The 27,681-nt window shown below is 37.4% G+C and overlaps 1 protein-coding gene across 5 annotated transcripts; it reads right to left on the reverse strand.

Moving 5' to 3' along the window:
• Positions 1-509: 509 nt before the first annotated feature.
• On the reverse strand, positions 510-14,549 carry ARRDC3 (arrestin domain containing 3). 5 transcript variants are annotated; one of them, XM_059888354.1, is made up of 8 exons: positions 14,039-14,129; positions 10,128-10,213; positions 9,948-10,029; positions 6,802-6,904; positions 6,188-6,444; positions 5,697-5,859; positions 5,270-5,424; positions 510-3,223 (listed from the first exon to the last, which is right to left on the reverse strand). In XM_059888354.1, the coding sequence occupies exons 5-8, from the start codon at positions 6,395-6,397 to the stop codon at positions 3,167-3,169; spliced, it is 585 nt and encodes a 194-aa protein (XP_059744337.1). In that variant the 5' UTR covers positions 6,398-6,444; positions 6,802-6,904; positions 9,948-10,029; positions 10,128-10,213; positions 14,039-14,129; the 3' UTR covers positions 510-3,166. The 5 variants fall into 5 exon arrangements, with proteins under 5 accessions (XP_059744337.1, XP_059744339.1, XP_059744338.1 ...); NM_001076257.2 differs by lacking the exon at positions 10,128-10,213 and adding an exon at positions 7,905-8,052 and having other exon boundaries at positions 2,354-3,223; positions 14,039-14,549; XM_059888356.1 differs by lacking the exons at positions 10,128-10,213; positions 14,039-14,129 and adding an exon at positions 11,081-11,103.
• Positions 14,550-27,681: the final 13,132 nt, after the last annotated feature.

A 27,681-nucleotide genomic window follows, 5' to 3' on the forward strand; every position in this document is an offset into this window, starting at 1 on the left:
AAATTTAGAAAAATTATTTTTAGATTAATACAATTTCTAAATTTATGTGCTCTTGAAATACTAGAAACTTGGGACACATCAGAGTTAGTACCTGAGAAGTGAAAACATACCTGGTTCAGTCTGGTTCATATTATAACATGGAAACATACTGAACTTCTAAACTAAAAAAAAAAAAAAAAAGCATCTATCACTTAATGAATTAAGTAAAACAATGATAATTTGTATTAAAAAATTCCTCTCCACTAGTAGAGATCTAGAAACAATTCTTATCCAGCAAGGCTTAAAATAAGTTTTTTTTGTTTTTTTTTACTTTTTGGGGCTTGCAGGGTCTCAGTTCTTCAACTAGGGTTGAACCTGCGCCACGGCACTGAAAGAGCCTGATTCTAACCACTAGACCACCAGGGAACTCCCTAATTGTAGTCTTAATAGTGTTTGCATGTATGATGAGTTACTGAAATGATTAAAATTCAAATAAATCTCCAAACAATTTTATAAAAAAGAAAAAAAAAAAAAAAAGAAACACTTTTATTTTCCACAAGGAAGAGCAATAGGAAAAATTAAATCATTTCCCACATGTTGTTTTCTTAAAACAGCCTACAAGGACATATTCAGCACCAAATAAAAGAGAAGAAAAAAAGGGAATTACAAACAGCCATAGAATATAATCTATAAAGCAAACATTTAATATTGCACTTCGTTTTGCTAACATTTTGGATTTTACTTTTCCTAATTGAAAAATCAGGAATCTATCTTTGAATACTGGAATACACCTGTGAAGCTCATATCTTATATCAAGAATTGACCAATATTTAGAAAAGAGTAATGCCTCTAAGTAAGAAAGTAAAGGAATAATGGGGGAAATAAAACTTTATTTGATAAAGTTTTATATATTTAAAATTGTATCACATTTTGTGACCCAGTGCCAATTATTAGAATATTGGTCATTCCTTCCTCAAGTGTTATTTATAAGAGTATATGGTGATAAGTATTCCAATGCTATGCATATCAACAATTGTTCCCTAGTCAGTTAGACATAAGAAGAGAGAAAAGAAAAGGGATTTTCTGACAACCCACCCCCCCCACCCCCAACAAAAACCACCAAATGCCCTTTATGCCAAATATTCCATTAGCTTCTTTTGAGGGGGACATTCACAAAATGATTTAACAACAATAAAAAAATATTCACCCCCATTTCCTTATTATCTAGTATTAGTTTGCTACGGGAGCCCAAACCCTTTAACCGAATCACTTAAAACGCGATTCATTTTTACATGGGCTTTCTTCACCCTGTCAGCATTTTTCAAACATGAATTGTCTTCCATGTTTTCTTAAAGGCCACTTATGGAAAAGCCTATTTGTTTTGTATGAAGCTTTAAGACAGTATTTAACCAGGTCAAGCACCAAGCCAGAGTTACTATTATTTTCAGCCACTTTATTAACTGTGGGATTAAATGGCAGGATAGATATAAGACCCATTTCACACATATGCTGCAACATCAGAGATGCTGATTTTCATTAAAAAAAGAAAAAAAAAATCAGAGCTGAAATCCTTCTAAAATAAAGACATTCAGTACACTTGGTACCTTGGAAAATGCAGTTTTAAGGGTCTTAATGAATGCTGGTATATTTATGAGCCAACTGTAAATTATCTTTCACACAAGTTGTAATTTAGTGATGTGATCATTCTTCATAACTATACTCAAAGTGAATGATTTCTCTCATTTAGCAAAATCTTCTTTAGGTTATGGAAAAACATACTTTTGTTTAAAAAAACAAAAACAAAAAAAATAACGATTCCAACAAATATTCTAGTATTTCTAATTTTTACATTCTATACTTTTATAATATACTGGGGCTTTCAAGCTGTGAAGCTTGAGCAGGACAGGAAATGTATAAAATGAGCTCTCTCATAATCTGAACATCCATATTCCTGCTCATGAAAATACCCTGCACCAGCAAAAATGATTTCCAACATATGTGTTTTGGAGGTAATTAAGTAACTCTGTATAAAAATAAATGCACTTTCTCCTCCTTTCCAGTGACCGGAAAACTTCCATACTTTTAAAATAATAATAAAAAATAACAATAATTTGTAAGAGCAACAGCCCTTAACTCTTTGCTGGTGCCTGCCATACTGCCTTTCTTGACTCCATTCTCAGCTCTGCTAGCTTCTTCTTATATGTAATGATAAAAAGGGAATGCGGGTGGGTTATCACTTTTGTGTATGTCCCTTTTCCAAATTTCCCTCTCCAAAAAGCCAACCAAACAAACAAAAAATAACTCAACAGTGCAACAAAACACAAATAGCATTCCAACAGTTTGGCAAGTGATGCGTTCACCTGAGATTAAGTGATTTTAGGCAGTCAATAACAAAATGCTGCTTTGCTGTAATAGTAGAAAGGCAACAAATTCTTAAAAGAAACCAAGAAGGTATACAATCTTGACAAAGTCTATTAGCTTCCTCCTCTTATCTCTTTTCCCACATATCTGTTGCTTATCTACCACAGTAGGCTGCAAACATACAGCAAGAAGGATTGGCTTGAAGGCATTTGATGTTTGTAAATAAATCCACAATAGGATCCAAGCTGAAGAGGTGATACATGGTCAGCCTAGTAGGACAATTCTGAGCATGTGCATACGCAGGTAAAGTCCAGGCTATATTAAATAAAAAATGTCAGTGCATTTTTTTTCATGTTAAAGTTTCTTTCAAAGCTTTCTTTTGTTCCTTGTTGTGCTCACCACAAACAAGTTTTAAAAGAGTATCAAGAGTCTGGCATAAATGGAAAAAAAAAAAGCTGTAGTGACATTGAACCGCACAATGTAAGCATTGAGCATGTGCAAATTTTCAAATCAAAAGAAGGAAATCATCCCTCTTTACAACGTGGTGTCTTGACACGTATGACCATAGGCTAAGAAGACTGCTCTTAGTATGTGCCAGTTTTAAAGGAGAAAAGCTTAGATCTTCAAGCATGTTGGAGCAGTCCTAGAATGTTGCTGTAGGCTTCTAAAGCGTGATCACTGGTTGTTTCATGTTTGCCATTTTTCTGGGCAAAAGCTATTCCACTTCCTCTGAAAACATGTTTCCAAGATACTTCTCTGTCCTCAGCCGGGAAGGGAAGAGATACAGTTCAGAACCCACATCAACTTGATTTAACCAAGTATTCCTTCAGCGAGAGGGGCAAGATGGTCTATCATCAGCTGGCTGATCAGGATTTGGATCAATCTAGAAAGGGAAAAAAACAGAAACAAAAACCTCAAAACCGAAGTTAACTGATAGCATTTAGTAAGAATGTAGCAAACAGGCTAATATTTTGAATGCTGTAATCAGAATGAACATAAAGGCCTTGTATGGGGAAGAAAGGATTAGTATCATTTATGAAGGACTTGCTATTCAATTACTAGATTAACAATTATATTTGTAGAGGTATGCCAGGATAGTTTTATTTAACAAAAGCTAAGGGTAATATTTTATCAGATAACAGGAGCTTTATTCAGCACTTAATAGAACTTAAGACTTAAATATATAATGGCCAACATTTTCACAGAGATGATTTTCTCCTATAGTTTCCATTTCATCCTATTACCAAAAAGTCAACTGATGTTTTCCCTAGGCTTTGGGAAGAATGTAGTTGTGTAAACAATGTTCTTGGTGTTTACTTGAGGTGATAGCTCATGAGCCTAAAGCCCCAGAGAGAGCCTAGGAATAAATATAGTGTGTATCAAGAAATAAGAATGATGAACTCAAATGCTCCATAGATAGCCGATTTTGCCTCTTTCTGTAGTGACATTCATATGCACTTAACAACTTTTCTTTCTTTTTAATGACTATCCTTTAAAGAAAAAAAAAATTCAAAATAGCTTTAATACAATCAAGAATCCCCCCATCCCCAATATGACTAGATGTTAAACAATTAAATCACATCCTGAACCAATTTAGCCTTTTAAAAGTTTTATATTCTTTTAATTAGCTTTACTTCATTTTAAAAGAAGGTAGAATTTTATGACAAATTGCTTAAAAGTGGATACTTAAGATTGCCATTCTTTAAAAATGCCTGTTGTACAACTAAGATGCCTCAGATCAAATCACAAATGAGGAACTTAATAACCAAGACAGAAATGTCAAAATAAAAATGTAGTGAAAGTATTTCTAACAAGTGGGAGGATACTTTTAGCATCTAATGAAAAATTTCATGAACTGAAATAGTGAGACAAAAAAACTATGTGCAAAAAAGAATTTGCAGAGAACAGAACAGATTTTGGAACATCCTATAATCAATGAATACAGTGGATTTCATATTAATCACATCCAAATGAAAATTGACTCTTCTAGTCACGGAATTAAGGGGAAAAAAATAAAAACAACTTGTAGAAGAGTGAAACAATCCTCTTGTATCTTTCTTGGGAGTAGTATTTCACTGCAAAATAGCTGTCTAAACTATAGCAACAAAGAAACAAAAGCTGATTCCAGTGATTTAAAAAGTTATCTGGTAATATATTGTTATCAAGGCCAATTCTAAAAGTCTCTTACAATGCATATTACATATATGCATATGTATACATTCTGAAGTGTCCTGAAATTGCTGGATTTCTCCCCAACTCCTATTTTTCTTCCCGCCTGGAATATTCTATATTTTGAGAAAATTTACTCTTTAAGAATCAGCTTAACAATCACCTTCTTAGGGAAGCCTCAAGACCCAATAAGCTGCTCCTCAAATGAACTGTGCATTCCTATCACGTTGTTATGTAATATTTTGCTTCTTAGTTTTTTTTCTCACCAGTCTGTACACTTCTCCCAAATAAGGGCCATGTTTTATTCATATAAGTGCTTAGTTACTTGAGACGAATAAAAATAATCTAACCGTGTAGGAATGCTGTTTAAGTACGTTACTGCAAATGTTATTTTCCCCTATCACTGAGAATGCGGAAATACAAAAATTAAAAAGGATGACGAGTAAGATAAATTCTAGCTATCTAATCAATGGTTGCAAATGCCAGTTCTACAGATGCTTTAAAATATTTATTCCTTTAACTGGCATGTTACAAGCATTAGGTTAGATCATTATCTTTATTTAGCCAATAATATAAGAGACCAGTCCAATGCTGGGTCAGACTTTGTATTAAGTATTGACAATCTAACTTTTAATCTGTTGTTCAAAATTATTTATTTCTCTCTTACCATGATGATCAAAACCTAACTGTATTTTCAGAAACTCTGCAATATTGCTTAGTAAGAGTCAGCCCATTTTGTACTTGAGGGTGTGATGCTTACCTCTGAATAAAGGGGTGGAGGCAAGAAACGAAACTCTTGAATATATGCAAACAGTGGCCCTTGAAGTGCTCTCTCAAAGTCATCACAAGCACTCCCTGGTGCAAGATTGTTCCGTCTTTGTTCCTCTGTTACCACTTCTGCATAGCTGGGTGGTGCTGAAGGAAAAAGATACACGCAATTCGAACAGCATGTTCTTATGCATGTCAAAATACACAGAATAGAAGGTATTAAAAATGAATGTCAAAGTAAAATAATAATAATCTGTCTTGTGATTAAAACTAGGGAAATATACATTTTAAATCTAACATTAGGGGCACACCCCATTCTTCAATACAGACAAATTTTATCTAATCATAAAATATCAGAAGCAAAATTATTTTCTCGCAAATACCAGATTAAGCTTAGATACGCATTATCAAATTATTACCTTCAGGTCTTTCAGGTAGGGATAAACCAAGCCAGTTCATGTTCATGCTACACTGACTGCTTACACTTGAGGTTCTGCTTCCAAATGGATGTAGAGGAATGGTACCAATGACAAGTGGCAAATTAAGAAATAAATCCATAGCTCCAGGAATATCCACATATACCTAGACAATAAAAAGAAATGTTAGGTTTAGAATCCCAAGCACTATTTCTTTTAAGAAGAAATAACCCAATCTATTGTCTGAGGTCCTCATCTACTTCATTTTTTAATGATATACTTGAAAAATGTCTCCATTATGTACACTGTTATATGGTACACTGACCTCAGGTAAAATGAGTAACTATAGTCCAAGTTATATAAAGAATTACATGTAACTATATCTATCATATATGGAAAAAAAAATCATATTCTAGATATAAGACAAAAATGATACCCTTATGACATTAAAACTTCAGAAAACATCCACTCGAAACCCTTAAATCTGTACGTACCATTAGTGAATATTCCACACGGATTATACTACAGTCAAGGATGGAGGGAGAGACTGGTGGAATTTTCAGCAACTTGCCATTCCACGTCTCTGTCTTTCCAGATGATAAGGATTCCCCACGCAAGTTAGCCACAAGCTGTTTGACTTCCTTCATTTTCCCTTTGGCATAGAAGGCCTGTGTTTGGTAAATGGCTGCCTTTGGCACCACCATTCGGGAAGAGCAGTTCTCAATCTCAGCAAATATCTGAATTGATTCACCTACAGGAAAAAAAAAAAAATATATATATATATATCTACTGTTAAAAAACAACCAACCAACCCCAAAACAAATGTAGATTCTTGGACTAAAGTTTGAAAGTTCAATGAATCATACCGATTAAGAAGCCACCCTAAGAGCAGCAAGTAACTTTTAAAAATCAACTACACACTGACAGTAGCTATTTAAAAAACAAGACTACATTCCAATTCACAAAAGAAAACTGGATAAGCACAATTTACGACAGTTTACCAAAGAATACTGTACCATCTTTGCATTTAGTAGAAAAAAATGTAAATTCATGCACAGAAGTTAAATGAAGAAAGATCAGTCTTGGTGGGAGTCCACCTCATACGTACCTGGCGTATAGCCCTTCCTTTCGATCTTGGCACTTAAGGATATGGGGCCTGAGGTACAGAACCAGCAATAGAGAGTCTTTTCTTTTGTGCCTGCTTGGGGTGACTGTAAGATATAAATTTAGAGAAAAAAATCAAGGTATGAATTGAGACAGGAATAAAATTTTTAAAATACAATCCTCAATTCCTAAATAATTTTACATTAAAAGCAGTGTTGCTGTTCTGTAGCAAATATACTTTTCCACCAACTGACAGCTTTTGATTTATACTGGTATTTCTGTCTTTATACAAGTTTCCATTCAATTAAAGAAAAAAGGGCTTAACATATTTCATAAACAGTTTTAGCACACACTACATACAGTAATTAAAAGCCAACTTAAAAAAAAAAAAACAAAAAAACCCTTTCCACATTCTATTTAAACTGCCTTAAAAAAAAAAAGGCAGTTTGGAAAGCAACTTGGTTATAATCTCAAATGATAACATCTTTCTTTGAGAAATGTAAAACCCAGAATGTAAAAAAAAGAAAATTCATTTTTAAGACTGATTCTTATTTGTGTAAAGATGTTATTATTTGTTTAAACCAAGTAAAGTTTTTGAATTCGAATTTGAAACTTGTGAAAAAATGCAATTAAGAAAGATTTTCTTTAAAACAGAATTTAAATTTTTTCATGAAAATAATAATCTCCCCATGATTTGACAACTATCCCTATATTGGAGTAATGCAATGCAGTACAAATTTTACATTATAATATTTTCAAGTTAAGTGATATTGTTGTAGTAATAATTGATATTACTGTTCCTTTTCCACTAAAAGTATCCAGGGAACAGATTTATTTTTGTTACTGTTGTTATCTTCTGAGTTAAGAGATATTTCATACCAAATATTGGTCTTATTTTAAATATTTACTTCAAGTTATTACAATATCAGAAAATATGAGCATATTCTGCATTAATTAGTATTGCTCTTCACTGTAGTTTGGAAAATATTTACGTAATTTAAAAATAAAGTTACTATTTATAAATTGTAAAGAATACATAGAGTAGGTGATTATTCTTTGGTATTTATATGCCAAAAACAGAGAATGAAGAATTCAGTCAATTCTTACCAGTAATGAAGGAGTGTTGATATCTATATGCTCAAAGACTGTAAATTCCTTCTTTAATTTTACTGGTAGAAGCCAAGGCCTGTGCAATTCGGCTTTCACCCAATAGCGCACACTGCCATGTCGGCCTTCGAATGAGGTAGCAAGTGGTCTGTGCAGAATATAAAGATCATATATTAATCTTACACCTCTTTTTAATTAATTATACAGCAGGTCAGCATAGAAGTGTTAATATATTATATGTTTATACACCAATGAGGTATTGAAGGTGTAATTTATATTTCCAAAGGGATAAGTCACTGGGGGGGAGGGGGGGGGAACCTTCCAAATAATAAAATAGATAATTGTCAAATATTGCAGAAATTTGGTTAAAAAAAGCCAGAAGAATACAATTGCTTTAAACTAAGAAGAGGCTACTTTTAATGCTGGTGGCAAAATTATCAAAGTCTGGAAATGAACAGTTTTTGAAAAGGTCAAGACTTTAGTTTAAAAATAAAATTAAGAATTGTTTAACTATTTCTCTTGAGAAATTCTAGACTCTGGTTAAACATTCAGACCAAACTCCCTATGGTGCTCCATTTTTCATTAGCTAAAAATTACTATTTCCTATTATAGCAACTAATTAAGATCCAGAAAAGGTCTGGAATAGTCATCATGGCTTCAAAAGCTTTTTACATTTCATTAAGTCCACTGATCTCTTAAAAAAATGCTTTCCATTTCCTAATTTACTTATATTCTAACTCTTTTTGGCCATGTTTTCTAACTACATTATAGACTTAAAAAGAAAAAGGATTTCTTCCGTTGACCTGTGTCAAAAGAATGAGAATTCTTCTCAACTCTCGGATTTTATTACTTGTGGAAGATTTTATTTTAGTTAATTTAGTCTCCTTTTCATATTTCATCAGAAAAATGCACAAGCTTCATTTATTTACAAGGTAGAGTGCTAGTTTTTTTGAGGAGTAGTGGTGTTTACTTTTTGTTTTACATTTTAGACTTCTGCATTAATTTGTATAGCACAGAGAAATAAAATGCAGGATCTATGCAAGACTTCTACAGTTTATTTTAAATGACTGTGGCTTATTGAAAGAATTAAAATATATATTTATATTAAATCACCTTCATCCTTTGAAAATATTCAGGCCCAATTGTATTAGCCCTATTGTATTTACGAACTTAAAATATTTCTCTTAGTAATTAGGGTATTGTATTAAAAATGTTCTTCAGCAATACGATACTCTGAAAAATACTCCTTATGAACTCTATCCACATATAATAAGTACTAGAATTAAAGAACACACAGAATTATGTACATTTGGCACTTGACAAAATCTTCTGTAATTCAAGTTTATCTTTCAGAATCAAACATTACAAGTACCACTTTAATATGTTAAGGCATTATTTTAAAAACTGCTTTTTGTATAATTTCCTCTAATACCTTATTACATTATGTATATTTTACTTTCCTTCTTCCTTTCATCCTATATTCCAGGCCTTACATTAAGATATCTGATTGACATTTTCTTTTAAGTCTAGATCACAGTATCTCTTGTGTGACATTCTCAATAGCTCCTTGCACAGAAGCTAATGAATTCATATCATAAACACACATTACTTCTAAAGTTAGGATATTCCTAATTTTTTTGACCTTCTTAGCTTACTGCTGTTGCTAAGTGTCAGTAGAAAGGACAGAACACTTACTTTTTATAAACTACTAAATGACAGACTTGATATGTTCTCTTTTTTCAGCTAATGCTGATGGTGAACTATTAAGTGCTTACTATTTGACTAGCACCTTCCAATTCATTCACTTTAAATGAAATACTTTTAAACACCATACAAATCCTGGGACGGAATATTGAGGTTTGCTTTCTATAATTTTGCCACTCCAGATTAAAAAATAGCTTCTTTTTTTTTAGTATATTGTTTTCCTCTAGAAAATTTCAGTAATGAAAAGGGTTTTTTTAAAACTAAAAATATTTAAATATACAATGTTTCATTTTAAAAGAAAGTATGTTTATGAAAAACGCCTGTTAACAAAATACTTACGTCTGTGGAAGCTCGAAGCTGAATGCATATTCATGCCTTCCTGAATGAATAGTGTTGAAGCCTTCTTCGGAATTATCATCATCTAAAACAGAAAACAAAAAATTTATTAATAAACCTTCACACTCTCTTCATGATGTCAGAACTTCAAAGATGCTCACATAGTTAAGTAAGGCCACAAACTTTGGAGTGTGAGAGATCTGAATTCTAATTCCAACTTCCATCACTTCCTCTGGGTAAAATAAAACTCTTGTCTTCAGCTGGTTCATCTGTAGAATGGGGATAATTAATATTTATACCCCATAGGTGATTTTTTAATGGAAAACAACCTAAACTGCAAAGCATTTACAGCTAACATCCTACAGGCTAAAAGACTCAGACCTCAAATCTCATACTAAGATGTTACCTTTGTCTTCAACCATTTACTTAAATTTATCCTAATAAGCCTATATATAAAATGAAAACTATTCATGTAAACCTTTAAAAAAAATGTGTTTTTATATGGAAAATGTGAATGTGAAAACTCAAATGATTAGAAAACTGCCAAGTAGATGTTGGGAGTTTAAAAAAAAAAAAAAGGAACAGTGATTTTAACGTCGGTTTCATAGTCAAAAATAAAAATTCTTACTGAACCTAAAATTATGACCTCAGTCTCATAGCTAAAAATTCGCACATATATAAGATGTACCTTAGATTTAAAATGTGCCTGCTTCACGGGAAAACACAGGTCACACATCCTTGAAAAATGAAGATGCTAGAAAAATGCTAGAAATGCTAGAAAAAAACAGGATGACCTTTGATTTTATATCCAATTTCTTTTGATCAAATAGGTTCTTTTTCAAAATATCTCCAAAAAAAAAAAAAAAAACCAAAAAAAAAAAAAAAAAAAAACCACCACAGGGAAATATGGGAGGGGTTCTGGATTCTTAACATGCTTTTCTGAAGCGTTCTAACTAGGTCATTTAATTACATAAATGTCTATTAACGCAGTTTCCTCGGTGTAGAAACCTTTATCATTAACTAGGAGGCTATCAGAAACGGCTATTATCATTTAACTTTCCCTCAAAAAAGTAATAAATACACACAAAAAACATGCTTCCCTCGGGGGGGGGGGAAAGGTGCCTATATGTGGATACCTTTTATTCAATAACCATCACGACTCAGTCTTCTGTCACCAGTATTCCCCCCCCCCCCCCCCCCCCCGGCAAATTCTCTCTCCGGGATTTCGGCCCTGAAAGCCGGCTGATGAGTTGGGGGCCATTTAAAACCGCTCCCTCCTGAAGACGGCCAAAGTTTGCCTCCCTGTCTCTCCTTTTCTTCCCTTCTCGCTCCCTTTTTGTGCCAGCTCAGCAGTCTCATTGAGGCGAGCGGCGGCTGCGGCCCCGCCGTGGTAAACAAGTGCTGGGCTGTCAATCAAGAACTAGACCGGAGCAGGAGAGGACCGGCCTAAACCGGCGCGAGCAGATCCCAGCCGGCCCGCCCGCGCGCCGCCGCCGCCCGCGCGCCCCGCTATACATACGGCATATGTCGCGCGGCGCTCGCGCTCGCGCTCGCGCAGCCTAGCCTGCTGGCGGCCGGGGGAGACGGGGGCGGGGCCCGCGCGCCGCAGCGCTTCCGCTTTACACGCCCCAGCCGGTGACCGGTTCGATCTGGCTCGGGCCACCCTGACACCTTTACATTTGCGGCAAAGGAAATGGGGGCGGGGGCGGCGAAGGGACGCAAAAGCCCGGTGGTGGGGGGAACAATGGCGGGGGTGGTGGTGACAGGGAATACTTGCCAAGGCCCCCACCAAACCCTCCCTTCGATGTTCGTGTCACTTTCCCCGTCCCGCAGCCTTGGGGGCTCGCTCTCCCCTCAGGGCAAATCAAGGTAGCCCGTCTGGTGACTGCAGAGACCAGGCAACATGCTTTTGTTTCAGCTGCGAGGGGGGACAAGCGTTCAAAGGAGCTTCCTAACAACATCCACCTGAGAAACCTGGAAAATGGGGTCCGGCTAACCCGGCCCACCCAACTTCCCCCGTGAGAGAACTGTCAGCTAAAAAGTTGCGCCCAGGGCCACCTGGCACCTGGAAGGCTTGCCTCTCCTCTCTGTTGAAACCTGAATTCGTCCCTTTCCAGGTCTGCAAGAGGGGTGAGGTGAGCGGGGGAGAACGTTATGTGACAGGAGCCCCGTGCGCTTCCAGAAGCCCGGGCAGGAACTCGAGAAGGGGCGGGGGCAGCGGCGGCTCAGGAGGGACCTTTACCGGCGCACGCCGGTTCCAAGCCTCGCCCCAGCCGGCGAGCCTTCTCTCCCCACCCGCCTGCGCCCAATCCAATCAGAGCCTGGCATCGCCTTAGCAACAGGCTAACAAACCCGGCTCCGCCTATCGCCGGCCGCCCGGGGCGGGGCCTCAGTTACCAGGCTAGTTTGAGAGGTCCCAGTTCTAAAGTCATTGAAACTCTTCCAAGCCGAAGAGCTCGTCCATGCTTGCAGGGGTTGAGGGGTGTCCCGAGGGGTGCAACATAGTGTTCTTTACTATGAAACCGTGGTGCAAGCATTTGAAATTTGTGTTTGTCCCCGTAAGTCGTATTATTATTCTACTTTTACCCCACTGCACACCACAACTCCTTAAAAACCTGTTTCTTCTAACCCATCTTAAAAAAAGCTACTAGTCAAGGAAGGATCAAATACAAACTCCTGGGCGTCCTGTTCAGCCAATACCAGGACTGTCATTAGGCAGTTCCATTTCTTATGACTGTCAGTGCTTGGAGAGATTAACTAGAAATTATTTCAGGATGCAAATGATCTGTGTGTAACTGAAAACGCAATTAAAAGACTAATTTCATCTTAATACTTTAAAAATGCATTCATGCTGTAATTCAAAGCACCCTACGTTTCCACACTTGGCCTTAGTTCAATTAGCACTTCCTCATGGGTGTGTATTTTTCAATTAAAAAAAAGTTAAAAACGTGCTCTATTTTTTAAAAAATTTCAACATTCGAACTAAATACTGCATTAAAAAGGAGAAGCACAAAATTACATAACCAGTTTTCACATTATATTCTTCTTGGGCTAGGAATTAAGTCATCGCCACCACCTGACGCGTGTAACCAATCTGCTGAGAGCAGAACAAGCGCCCCTCCTCACCACCCCCCAGAACTGGTCCGAAACAGGATTGAACCGCTTCTAACAAAGGGTGGAAACTTAGAAAAACAAGCTTAGAGTCTCCTATATTTCCACAATGTAACCATTTAAACAATAGATTGGAAATCTCAGGACCCCCTTTCCCTTTGACAACCCTTTATCTTCCTTTTCTAACCAAAAATCAAATCCAATGAGCCGAATACTTTTCAATTCCATTTGACTGGCAGGGGTTTCATTGAATCCACGTTCCAAAGTTCGGCATGATGCTCGGAAAAGAAAATTTCTGACCCTAAATGGCTTCTAAAACTGATTTTTAACACATCGTCATGATTGGTGCTGTCCTTTAAAACAGAGAACGCCTGATGTAAATTTCTGAAGGAATTGGAAAGAATAGGGAAAAAACACGTGGGGTGTTGATACCATATGTCAAAATAAGCCACAGAAACCCTTTATCAAAGAACTACGGTCAATTCTCTAAAAGTCTTTTGCGTGTCAATATTAAAAAATGAAATACACCTATTAACCCACTTTAAAGTGTTATTCATTGAAGCTTAGTTTTTAAGATGTCAGGTTGCAGCGTATAAGGGAAAAATCTAATATTGGACTGCAGCCTTTAGCAATTCATTTGAAAATATAAAAGTAAAATTACTGAATCGGTTTTAAGCATAATTTATATGTAAGGTTGAAATGGATTCCAAATGCGTATGGCACAAACCAAGCCGGGTATAGAGGTAGTTGAATAAGTGCAGTTTGCAGTCACTTTGCAGATGCCTGCATGCGTTACGGCTTAACACACGATGAATGTCAAGGAGAATCCAAATCTTCTAACTTTGCTAACCTTTATCAAACTGCTATATGTTATGCTAGGAGCAGGATTACATTAACTCAGAAAAATTGAAAAGGTACTTTGCAAAGAAAGGTCTAATAATTTCTTACCAATGTTAAAAAAAAAAAAACAAAAAACAACTTACCTCTTTCGTGTCCAATTAAGATGTCTTTATGGTTGAAATATTCTACTTCTTCAGTGTAATTCTGTGTGTAGGCAGTATTGGAGCCGGCGTTTCTCGATTCGGTCCAGCGTACTTTCGCATGTCCTCTTGCATGAATTTTAAGAGATTTTACTCTGATTTCCCCCGTAACTTCTAAATTCACCCTTCCTGAGACTGTATCCCCACTAGAATACACAGGGACATTGCTGTCATTAAGACAGTCAAAGCTTATTGTCAAACTCTTTACCTTTCCCAGCACCATGTTTATAACAAAATCTATAAAAAATATAATGTAAGACAAAAAAGTCAAGATCACATATATGATGTGATCCTCACTTAACACTGATCGATGTCTTTGCCGTGCAAAAAGCTTGCAGGCAGATCAGCGCTTCTTTACAAATAGTTCATTGAGATTTCTTAAAAAGTCGGGGCAGCACAGAGGCTGCTGGCTGCTCCGCGCTTCTGCGAGTCTCAGTGGTCTCCTTACAAAGACGGGCGGCTGGAAGCTGCCAGCTCACTTTAAGAGGAGCTTTGTGAAAAACAACCCCGGTGCGCATGCGCACGCCGCGGCTGCTGTCGGCCCTCCCAGCGCGCCCCCTCCCGCGCCCGGCTCGCTCCCTGGCTCGTTTGCTCGCTCGCGGGTACAGTAGGTGAAAGCCACGGGAGGACGACACTGGGGCTGCCGGGAGGCTGAACCAGACTTCTCTGCATTGTGGCCTCCTATTGGTAGGCAGGCTACCGTAAACTCTCGATGTGCTAGCCGGAGTCCCTAATTGAGCACACTCTAGTAGAAAGATGATGGCCGAGGGGGCCACCGGGGAACAAGGTTTTGGGGGGGAGCTGTTTGCCAAGGCCAGTAAGGATAAAACTGCTGAGTGACCGGCCCGAAGCGTGCGTTCCCGGCCCTGCAGGGTTTTGCCCACTTGCCTGGATGGGAGGAGGAAAAAGTGATGTGTGTAGAGAGATGGGGGAAGGGGAGAAACCGGTTGGGCAAGGGCTGGTCGCTGAGCATAATCTTAACGAATTTCAAAAGAAAATGTAATAAAAACCAGAGAAGAGATAATGTTCAGTAGACAAGAGCATTCTTGGCTTGGGTTTTTTTTTTTTTTTAAGACCAGTGCCTTGTAGGCAGGGTGGAAATGACCCAGTCGAGACCTTAAGAGATTGCAATAAGGAGCAAGGAAAAGAAGCATCTATAATTTAATCATTATATTTTGCTTTCTCCTCCACTGCTTTCTCTTCCATCTCTTAATTCGATAGCAATGAAAAACAACCAAGATGTTTGCTTGATGACACCAGGGGAAAAAAGGTTTGACCACTTCCTTGAAGGAAGAAGCCATCCTTTTTTTGAGACACCACCTACAGCTAGATTTGCAGGGTATGACATGATTGTAACTCCTGTGTCCAGAGGGTTAAGAATAGGATTTGGCCTAAAAATGTACCACCTTATAAAAGCAGCATGACATAGTGTTTTAGCTGACATAATGTTTACAGCAGCATTGAAAAATCATTGTTAGAAGTTAGTGAAGCCCAGAGGATGGTTTTTAAAAAAGAATGATTTGTTATATAACTAGGACTTAATTCTGTGAAGGTTTAATTTTGATTTTCAGCTTTGGACAGTTCAACATAATAATTCACATAATACATCTATCTTAAGGACAAGTACATTTGTCTCTTTATTGAGAATGTTTTGCTAACAAATTGGAGTGCTTTCCTGTATCACACTGGGAAGCAAGGCTTAACAGCATAAAATCATCTAGATTGTATGGAATCAATGAAATTACCTGTAAGAGAGAAATGGGGAGAAAAGAATATGAATCTCAAATTATGTATACATAACCAAATATTCTTTGGAAGATTTTCGACTGTGTGTAAACTGCTTTACATTATTTTGTGCAGTGTATTCAGATAGGATGAAGTTCTAAATCATGACCCATTGAGCTCATTGGTCTTGCTGTTTTTTTTTTTTAAATCCAGAAACTAAGTATTATTTGTTGCCTTTAGTTGAAAGGCAGTATTTTGGAGTCAAGAGCATTATATAAATTGCTTACATGGAATATAAATATGCAAACTATTTTGACAGTTAATGGGCTGGACATTTATCTCTGATGGAGCTTAGATGGTTTTGCTTAAAACTGTGAATTGGTGTATTTCAGTGGTGGTGAGTGGGAATAGTCTTTTTTCCCTCTTGGATGACACCTGGTGGCTTTTCTAGCTGTTCAAATACTTGGGATCTTGTACTGCCCTTGATAACTGGTGCTATTTGGGTTTTTCTTGCCACCTAGTGGTGAAAGTGGTGAATTTGTGTTAGCTTAGCAGTAAGGTCAAACTATATATCTAGTGTTCAGGTGACTTTGGGCATGGATTTAAAAGTGACGTTTATGGTGAGGCCTTTACTACCAAAGTTATTTTAAATTATTAAGGGCCAGTGAGCAATGGTTGAATTCTTCAGAATTTTTTAGTAAAATTTCTCCTTTACTAAAACCTCTTTACTAAAATCTCTTTAGTAAGATGGAGTATAACTTATTTCTGAAAAAATAAGTCAGCTGTTTAAGACAACTAGAATTCCATTTAACCAAAAAGAATTCTGAAGAGATTTACTTGTATTTTGGGAAAATTTTTTAGCCCATTAAATGATTCAATCCTGTCATTATATTACATGATTCCTTCTGTCTGAAGCTTTTAGGATATTATAAATCATTCTCGTCATTATTTTTCTACTTCTCTCTGTTTTCTTTTTACAATGTCTTCCTAAACACTTTAGTAACTGACAAGTTGCCAAGAAATTCCTATCACTTTGACTCAAGATCCTACTCACTTACCCTAATTATAACCACTCTTCTCTGTGGATTCAGTCATGTGATTATTTCTTAACCACCTAAGCTTGAGTTTACTTTTTGCGTTTTGTTTTCCTCCTCCTGTGTATTCAAGCTATAAAACCATCGGGAACAAACAACAAATGAACACCACTGGCACCTCTTAATCCCTGCTTGTGTTTTCATTTCTGTGAAAACACTTGGACCAAGTTTTAAATGTTTTGCCTCCTGACTTATAACCTCCCCCTTTTAAGACCCCTTATCTCAATATCTACCCTTTGGACAGCTTGAAATGTTGTCCTGTAGCCATTGTCTCAGGCTTCTGGACTTGCTGCACTGGGCCCTAATTGTATTTTGTGTTACATTTAAGCTATTCATCTTTACCATCAAGACTCTTTCCTACTGCACCCCTGCCAACGTCTCATATGCCATCTACTCTTCTAACTCTCTATACTCCTGTCAAGTACATCTTCTGTTCGCATTGTTAACTTGTCTCACTGTTGCCAAAATAGAGTTACAGGCGGCTTTTCTGGGCCCAGAAAGACATCCCACTGCTGTGTTGCCTTCTTTCTCTTCCTCTAACCCCTCTACTAGATTCACTCGGAACAGCTGAATAAAATTCTGACTAGGCAGAATAACCAGTTCCTCCTCCCCTTTTTATAGATTCTTCAGAAATTGTATAGGAATCTCTTCTTATGGTATTTGTTTCTTGGATTTTTTTTTTTTTTTGCCTGGCTTCATGGCATATGGGATCTTAGTTCCCTGACCAGGGATTGAACCCATGTGCCCTGCATTGGAAGCATGGAGTCTTAACCACTGGACCACCAGGGAAGTCCCTTCTTGGATTTTAAATTCCTTGGCTATTCCACCTTACTATGTAAAGTTTGAAACTCAAGCTCAACAACTCTGTCAATAATAGACAAATGACAGTTGCTTTTAAGATATAATATTGAGGCCATATGTCAAAATTACTGCAGAGTCTGGAGTTTTCCATGTATAATATGAAAATGCTGAGTATCATTAAAAGCAAGGCATCTCAACCGAAAGTCTTGTGTTGTGGTTGTAAGAAAAACTGTATCAGCCGTCAGAACCTGTTTCTTAAGGAGAAATAGGAAGTCCATGCTTACTCCTTCCATGCTTACTCCTTATTTTAACTAACACCTGACAGGCTTCAGTGCTGTAGAACTAAGGGAGATTTTGTTTGTTTGTTTTTTGAGTCTTAACTCTGCATTTCAAGATTTTGCAGCAGTGGCTTAACTTTAACATCTTCAGGCTGCAACAAATTTGACTTTGATGTGGAGATTAGAGGTAAGATTTGCTATACGTAGTATTAGCTAAATGAGTAAGATTTGCTTTTTATATTAATTATATGGTATGTTTAATACATTCTTTTTACTTAATAAATGTTTTGATGTCTTGTGGATTTTGTGATAAAGTTCAGTACCAAATTTGGTTTCTGTTTGCCATCATTAAGAAATAGTGTGATATGTATTATGTGAATGCCATTTAATCTTATTTTTGATTTAATGTAAAATCATTCATAAGTATTCTATTCACCCAGAGATGCCACTGTTACCATTTTGGTACATTTCCATCTAGCTGTACATGTAAAAAAAAAAACATTACCAGTTAAGCAATTACAGTGCTGCTTATCAAGCACAATTTTTAAACTTTAAAAAGAAGGAACATAAGTGTTAGGTATGGAAAGAAAATAAAGAAAGAAAGTGAAGTTGCTCAGTCGTGTCCGACTCTTTGCGACCCCACAGATTGTAGCCTACCAGGCTTCTCTGTCCATGGGATTTTCCAGGCAAGAGTACTGGAGTGGGTTGCACTTTCCTTCTCCAAGTGTTAGGTATACAGCATTATAATTCAACATGTTTGCACACTACAAAATAATTTCCACCACAAGTCTAGTTACCATTCATCACCATTCCCTTCCCTTTTCTTACCCACCCTCCAACTCCCTTCCCCTTTGGTAAGATCAGATCTGATCTTTGTGTCTGAGTTTATTTTTGTTTAATTTTTTTGTTCACTTGTTTTTTCGTTTTATACTCCACATATGAGTAAAACTGTAAGATATTTCTCTTTCTTCGTTTGACTTATTTCACTTGACTTCCCAGGTGGCTCAGTGGTAAAGAACCTTCCTGCTAATGCAGGAGACTTGCAGGAGATGCAGGTTTGCTCCTTGGGTTGGGAAGATCCCCTGGAGAAAGAAATGGCAGCCCACTCCAGTATTCTTGCCTAGAGAATCCCAAGGACAGAGGGGCCCGGTGGGCTCCAGTCCATGGGGTCACAAAGAGTCGGACATGGCTGAGTATGCTCAGCACACATTTCATTTAGCGTAATATTCTCCAGGTTCGTTCAGATGGGGAACATGATATTCTCTGTCATTGCAGATGGCTGAATTCATTCTCATTTAGCTAATTATACACTTTGTATGTATAACACACCTTCATCCATTCATCCATCTATGGACACTTAGGTTGTATTCATATTTTGGCTATTATAAACAATGCTGCAGTGAACATCAGGGTACACGTATGTTTTCAAGTTAGTGGTTCTTCAAGTAGCTACCCAGAAGTAGAATAGCTGAGTCATACAGTAGTCCTATTCTTAGTTTTTTTGAGGAATCTCGCTCCTGTTTTCCACTGTGGCTGCACCAGTTTAGAGTTCCACCATAGTGTGTGAGGTTTCCCTTTGCTCTGTGTCCTCTATAACATTTGTTATTTTGTGTCTCTTTGATAATAGCCATACTGACGGGTGTGAGGTGATACCTCATTGTGGTTTTTGTTTGCATTTCTTGATAGTGATGTTGAACATCTTTTCATCTGACTGTTGGCCATCTGTATGTCTTCTTTGGAAAAATATCTATTTAGATCCTCTGCCCATTTTTTAAATCAGGTTGTATTTTTGTTTTTGAGTCCAGTAGAATATTTTGACAACAGATTTATTTGATTAGTGGCTCCAAGAGTATAGTCTGCTTGCTTGCTAAATTAGATGAGTTGAAAAAGTTTATTCATCCAGGCTCATGTGGCATCAGACCTAGAAGAAGGATCAGAAATGGTAAATTTCTTTTCTGAACTATTTTATGATTTTTGACCAGGCACATCATTATGTAATGAGGATAAAAGAATTCTAATTATAATAACTAATATTTTCTGATCGATGTTGAGTTTTAGTGGCAAAGTATTAACTGAAAGGAACCAGTTCTCCATTTTTTTACATCAAATTCATATTGGGCCAACTAGGATTTCATATTCAGTATCTTACTTGAAGTATTTTCCCTTTCTAGTTATCTATATATTTTTCTTTTAATGTAGAGGATCATTATGAACGATTAAAAAAAAAACCCAAACTTGTTACTTACTGCCACTATCTTCTCAATACTGTTTAATGGAAGCATTTTCCAAAGGTTTGCCTTCTGTTTTATTTACTGTTAATAATTATTATCATAATTTAAAAGCTATAAGAGAGAATTCTTGCTCCTCACCCATCTATAATCAGCTCGGTTTTCATGTTACTGTCATTTCTGTTGTTGAGGAATTTTACTTGCTACCACATTGAAGAAATAGAAGGACGTATTCAGTGTGAAAAGCTGTGAGGAGAAGGGGCAATTTAAGTTTAGAAGTTTCCTGAGCACTCACTGTCTCCAGAATTTTAAGAATTTCAAGTGACTTTTTATTTCAGGGTCAGGAAACAGTTTAGGTGATAGCTAAACCTTAAAATTACACATTCAATCTATGACCTAGTAAATTCATATGTGGATCATCAGCAATTAGCGTTATATTCGTTTTTGTAACCTAAATGTCTTTTTTAGTTCATGTCTAAACTTCTTAAGTTAGTACATTTCAGTGAAAACATGAGGCGACTATAATTTTCTGACTCAACTTGTAACATTTTGTGGTCATTTAAGAATTTCTGATTATTTTGCTGCAGGATATCTGATTAAAAAAATATTTTGGACTTTGAAACGTACATGAAGGATTTTGTTGGCATGGTGGATACACGTTGTTGTAAAGATGCCAGGAGTGAAGTATCCAAAGCGAGGAACAGAATTAAATTCTAGCTAATTTACAAATTAAAATAATATAGTCTGTCTTGGTCTTTAGAAAGTATGCTAATAGTAATGCTTTGATAAAGCCAAAACAATTTTGTAAGGTATAGGTTAAAAACAAAATTGGGAAGCTAGAGTGGATACCCTTTTGTGTGATTGTGTGTGCTCAGTCGTGTCTGGCTCTTTGTGATACCATGGACTGTAGCCCACCAGACTCCTCTTTTTGTGAAAATTTCTAGGCAAGAATATTGGAGCAGGTTGTCATTTTTTTCTCCAGGGACTCTTCCCACCCCAGGGATTGAACCCGCATCTCTCATGTCTCCTGCATTGGCAGGCGGGTTCTTTACCACTGCACCACTTGGGAAGCTGCCAGATAGCCTTTTGCTCAATAGTTATAATACCTCATCATATGTTTTGCACTCTTAGAATAAGGAACACTTTATTTCTTCCATGAATCACTTGAATAGGAAAATGTCTTTTAACTTTAATTTGTTATTTATTTTTATTATTTCCTGCTATCATTTGAATTTTTTGGGTGAAATTTGGTAAAAGGTCTCAAAAAGGTGAATGTGTAAGAAGAATTGAATTGAGCCCTGCTGCTCCCATAGGTCTTTCTGCAAATAGAGGAGAAAATCTTTTAGAAAAAGTCACTTGATAGATGCGTGGCCAGTGGGAGATTATTAGCCTGGATTGTAAAAAAGAGTCATGATCCTAAAGAGAATAATGTAGGAAAGAACAAAAGGCCCAGCTGTTACTCTTTTTCTAGCACTAGCATTCCTCAGCCTCACAAACCTTGATGATTTTGCATTCAAATCACATTTTTTTTTTCTGTCTCTGCAATAATGATAACTCCAAATGAAATAAATATTGGCTACTGGCTTGGAGACATGGTGGCTAATAGTTAAGAGGGCAAAGCTGATAAAGTGAAATGCATAAAAATTTCCAAAACACTGGTAAGAAATACCCACCAGAGAGCAGTATGGGGGTGAAGGCCACGAGATGTGTCCCCTGGTGAATATGGGGAACAGTGAAGGAGAGGAAAGTGGTGGTGGACAGGTAGTCCAGAGATGCGTCAGCGGTCAGACTCATGTTCAAAGAATGAACGTGGTGCAGGTATGTCTGGTAATGACCGCAAGTCAGGCCAGCTTTTCAGGAGACTGGAAAGCCTGGCTGACACCAGAAGACGGGTGACGATGGAGTAGGTTTTTCTTTGATAGGTGTGTGGGACATGAGTACATTGGCCAAGAAGTCTAGAAACCCCCAGGCTGTATGCTGAGTGGGGTGTGAGAAAGAGATTATGACAACCAGAATACAAGTACATCTTATGTGCTTTCTACTCTTATTTGGTCCTCCTAACAGCCCGATGAGGTAAATACTATTACATCCATTTGATAAGGAAACAAGGTTGGGATGATAAAGTAAGTTGTCCAAACTTATACAGCTGGTAAAAGATGATGCTAGGATTTGAACCCATGCTTAGTTACTAGGCCGTACTGCAAGCAAGTCAGCAGGCTTATTTATCCGTTCCTCCTCCAAGAAGGCTCCTGTCACCATCCTCTCCTCCGCCTGCTTGGAATATGTATTTCTCTTCTTTTTACACAACACCTTATAAAAACACTATTCCTTAACAATTTTTTATATAGTTTGTACATTAATTATCTCTTCTGCAGTGCTCCAGGCCTCTCAAGGGCACACTTCATGTCTTATCTAGTGCTCAAGTGTTACTAATTTTTATATCTCCAGCACTTAGCACAGTGCCTGGCACATGATAAACACTCAATAAATATTTACTGATATGTGATAAATTGATAATGGAGTATTATCTTTAAGCAGTTTTCCATTGTAAGATTGTAGACTCTTATGGGAAGTTTTTCCAGACAACCACATAAGACTGAAGAATTAAAAATAAGTTTCAAACCATCATTTTCTAAATATATGCTGATTGCCACAAGGTCACTATCATGATGTATGATCCAATACCAGTTAAAGCAAGTAAGGATTACGAGTCTTTGCTAAAGTTTTGTGACTATAATAATCATATTAAAATATGATGATTAATAGTATATCCTCTTAGGACATTTTTCTAGTTATATTACATTATTTACAACTGAGGAACAAAGAGTCTTCCAGCTTGCTTTTGATTGCTTAGGAAAAATGCAGTTGTGTGCCATAGCAGAGAGCAAAATACCAGATTGTAAAAATTTAGGGAGGTTAAATGAAACTTGTAATATTGTTTACCTGTATTCTTGACACAGTTTCACAGCTGACATTTAATAAAGTATTCTGAACAGATTTGCAAGTAGGCAATAGGTTTATTTCAAAGGTTTCAATTATATGGTACTTTATTTGCTACATATATTTAGGTTATGTAGAGATGATATCTCTTAGAAATTAAAATCACTAAAAGCACTTCTGAAGACCAACACTTATTCATAGCTTTGGTAAATTCAACAGTTATGTGAAACCCTAGTTGTTAAAAATACATATTATTTTAAAATGATTTTACATATACTGTTGACCCTTGACCTTTAGGGCTACAGACAACAACCTCCCCCCTAATCTGTGTGTAACTTTGCAGTCAGCCCTGCATTTCCTGCTGCTGCTGCTGCTAAGTCGTGTCAGTCGTGTCTGACTCAGTGCGACCCCATAGACAGCAGCCCACGGGGCTCCTCTGTCCCTGGGATTCTCCAGGCAAGAACACTGGAGTGGGTCACCATTTCCTTCTCCAATCATGAAAGTGAAAAGTGGAAGTGAAGTCTCTCAGTCGTGTCTGACTCTTAGCGACCCCATGGACTGCAGCCCACCAGGGTCCTCCGTCCATGGGATTTTCCAGGCAAGTGTACTGGAGTGGGGTGCCATCGCCTTCTCCCTGCATTTCCTAGGTTTCTCCAAATCCAAGATTCTGTGGCCTCTGATTCAACCAACCCCAGACAAACTCAGATTGCCTAGTCCTGTAGTATATATTCGGTGAAAAAAGTCCTCATATCCATGCAGTTCAAACCCATGTTGCTCAAGGGTCAACTATATTTTTAAATATGTTTTTATTTTTAAAAATGTGAAATAATTAGGTGGAATATTATGTAATATTTGCTATGAGAAGCAGATGTTTATGCATTTATGACTCAAGATGTAACATTCCAGATATTCGCAAGATACCAGAAAGCTTGAGCAATGGTTAGTGCTGTGGGTTAAATTTGTTTGTATAAATTTAACTCTGATAATATGAATTACTTTCCTTTAATAATGAAAAGAAAAGCTTTAGGGATGTGGTTACTGTATTATCTTATATACTTTACTAAACAAAGGGTATCTATGATTAAATTGTACAATTAACAAAGATAAAACAATGACAGTTAAACTTAGTATAGTCAGTGAGTAGAAATATATAGTCTTGTAATTCTGAATTTTCACTTCTAGAAGCCATAATTTTTAGCTTAAAAATTATAAAAGACACACTATAAGATAGTTTCAAAATACCTACATATTTTTCTTCACAGTTAATTAAATCCAAAAGGCTTTTAAATGTCATATTCAGTGTTTAATCTGTCAGTGTAGGACTCATTAATTGTTGTTGTTGAATTATTCTTTTTTATTTCAGTAGGGCTTCCTTTCCCAAAATAATGTTTAGTTATCAATAAACAACTCTTTACGTGATTGAAGACATTGTTTTCCACAAATTTATACATTTTGCCCCCAGATATGTTTAAAGTATATATATGCACTATATTTGCTATACTACATATATGAAGAATTTGCTATGGGAACTTGTCTATACTCACTAGAACAGAGAGGAAAGAAATATCCCCTCCCTGAGAAGAGCTAATCATTTTTGGTGTTACCTCATTTCCCAGAAGATAACTTTCTGAAAGGACATGTGTTTTCTTTAAAAAAATAAAATTAAATTAAAGAGAACTTTATCATAGAGACTTGTTATATTTGTGTTAAGAAATAATCTTGCCCAAGAGTAACTTGCTCAAGGTCGCACTCTCAGGAGCAGAGTTATCTGTACAGAAATACAGCTTAAGAGGTAATACAAACAAATAGGTATACTAGACATGTATGCAATAGAAAGAGTTGCTAATAGGATTAGTATAGTGTTGCTGCTGCTGCCGCTAAGTCGCTTCAGTTGTGTCCTACTCTGCGCGACCCCATAGACGGCAGCCCACCAGGCTCCCCTGTCCCTGGGATTCTCCAGGCAAGAACACTGGAGTGGGTTGCCATTTCCTTCTCCAATGCATGAATATGAAAAGTGAAAGTGAAGTCACTCAGTCGTGACCGGCTCTTAGCGACCCCATGGACTACAGCCTACCAGGCTCCCCCATCCATGGGATTTTCCAGGCAAGAGTACTGGAGTGGGGTGCCATTGCCTTCTCCAGTATAGTTTTAGGGAGCTTATTTAACTTATATGCAGAGTACATCATGAGAAACGCTGGGCTGGAAGGAGCACAAGCTGGAATCAAGATTGCCGGGAGGAATATCAATAACCTCAGATATGCAGATGATACTACCCTTATGGCAGAAAGTGAAGAGGAACTAAAGAGCCTCTTGATGAAAGTGAAAGAGGAGAGTGAAAAAGTTGGCTTATAGCTCAACATTCAGAAAACGAAGGTCATGGCATCTGGTCCCATCACTTCATGGGAAATAGATGGAGAAACAGTGGAAACAGTGTCAGACTTTATTTTTGGGGGCTCCAAAATCACTGCAGATGGTGATTGTAGGCATGAAATTAAAAGACGCTTACTCCTTGGAAGGAAATTTATGACCAACCTAGATAGCATGTTCAAAAGCAGAGATATTACTTTGCCAACAAAGGTCCATCTAGTCAAGGCTATGGTTTTTCCAGTGGTCATGTATGGATGTGAGAGTTGGACTGTGAAGAAAGCTGAGCGCTGAAGAATTGATGCTTTTGAACTGTGGTGTTGGAGAAGACTCGTGAGAGTCCCTTGGAGTGCAAGGAGATCCAACCAGTCCATTCTAAAGGAGATCAGTCCTGGGTGTTCATTGGAAGGACTGATGCTAAAGCTGAAACTCTTAATACTTTGGTCACCTCATGCAAAGAGTTGACTCATTGGAAAAGAGTCTGATGCTGGGAGGGATTGGGGGTAGGAGGAGAAGGGGACGACAGGATGAGATGGCTGGATGGCATCACCAACTCGATGGACATGAGTTTGAATGAACTCCGGGAGTTGGTGATGGACAGGGAGGCCTGGCGTGCTGTGATTCATGGGGTTGCAAAGAGTTGGACAGGACTGAGCGACTGAACTGAACTGAACTGAAGGGAGCGTTTAGCAAAGGTAGTGAATTCTGATCCAGTGCTTAGGCAGAACTTTCCAGAAGAGTTGAGATTCACTAGCAAGGAGAGGAAAATTGGGCAAGTGCTTAATGATCATCAGGCTACAGAAGTAAACAGAGGCCAGATCCGTGTTATGTCTGTCATTGTTGGGGCTTCCTAGGTGGCGCTAGTGATAAAGAACTCACCTGCCAATACAGTTGTTCAGTGCTAACTTGTGTCTGTCTCTGTGCAACCCCATGGACTGCAGCACGCCAGGCTTCCCTGTCCTTCACTATCTCCCAAAGCTTGCTCAAACTCGTGTCCATTGAGTCAGTGATGCTATCTAAGCATATCATCTTCTGTCATCCACTTCTCCTGCCTTCAGTGTTGCCCAGCATCAGTATCTTTTCCAATGAGTAGCTCTTTGCATCAGGTATTCAAAGTATTGGAGCTTCAGCATCAGTCCTTCCAATGAATATTCAGAGTTGATTTCCTCCAGGATTGACTGCTTTAATCTCCTTGCAGTCTAAGGGACTCTCAGGATTCTTCTCCAGCACCACAATTTGAAAGCATCAGTTCTTCAGCACTCAGCCTTTTCTTCTTTATGGTCCAACTCTCCCATCCATACATGACTATTAGAAAAACCATAGCTTTGACTATCGGACCTTTGTTGCCAAAGTGATGTCTCTGCTTTTTAATATGCTGTCTAGGTTTGTGATAGCTTTTCTTCCAAGGAGCAAGTGTCTTTTAATTTCATGACTGCAGTCACTGTCCACAGTGATTTTGGAGCCCAAGAAAATAAAGTCTGTCACTGTTCCCATATTTTCCCCATCTATTTGCCATGGAGTGATGGAATCAGATGCCAAGATCTTCGTTTTTTGAATGTTGAGTTTTAAGGCAGCTTTTTCACTGTACTCTTTCACCTTCATCAAAATGCTCTTTAATTCCTTTTCACTTTCTGCAAAGAGTTGGACACAATTGAGCACACACACAGTATTGATTGTCCTGGTTGGGACACTTGAGAATGAAAAGGAGGCCACTAATGTCTGTTTCAGTACAACAGAAATGAAAACCACTTGGGCAACCCAGGATGTATGATAACATAGGGAATTTGGACTTTAGGAGGAATAAAGAGTACCTAAGGGTTTTTAAGGGAAAATAACATGATCATATTTGTGTTTTAGTGATAGAATAACTCAGACTGATGTGTGGGAAATGCATTGGAGGAGGTTTGAGCTTATTTTAGGAGACTGTTTAGTAATGCAGGAGAGTGAGGATGCTGGCCAGAAATCAGAGAAGTAGAGAGAAATGAATAAGTTCAAGATGTACTCAGGGGGTAGAATCACTGGAGCCTGATGTGTGATTGGATGTGGGTTCAGTGGGAGACATTAGTTGGACATGTAATTGAGGGAAGCAGAGTCAAGGATGACACTAGCTTAGTCAACCTGATTAATGAATGGTGCAGTCATTCACTGAGATGAGG

This window comes from Bos taurus, chromosome 7, assembly GCF_002263795.3.
Source record: "Bos taurus isolate L1 Dominette 01449 registration number 42190680 breed Hereford chromosome 7, ARS-UCD2.0, whole genome shotgun sequence".
NCBI classification, from domain to species: domain Eukaryota; kingdom Metazoa; phylum Chordata; class Mammalia; order Artiodactyla; family Bovidae; genus Bos; species Bos taurus.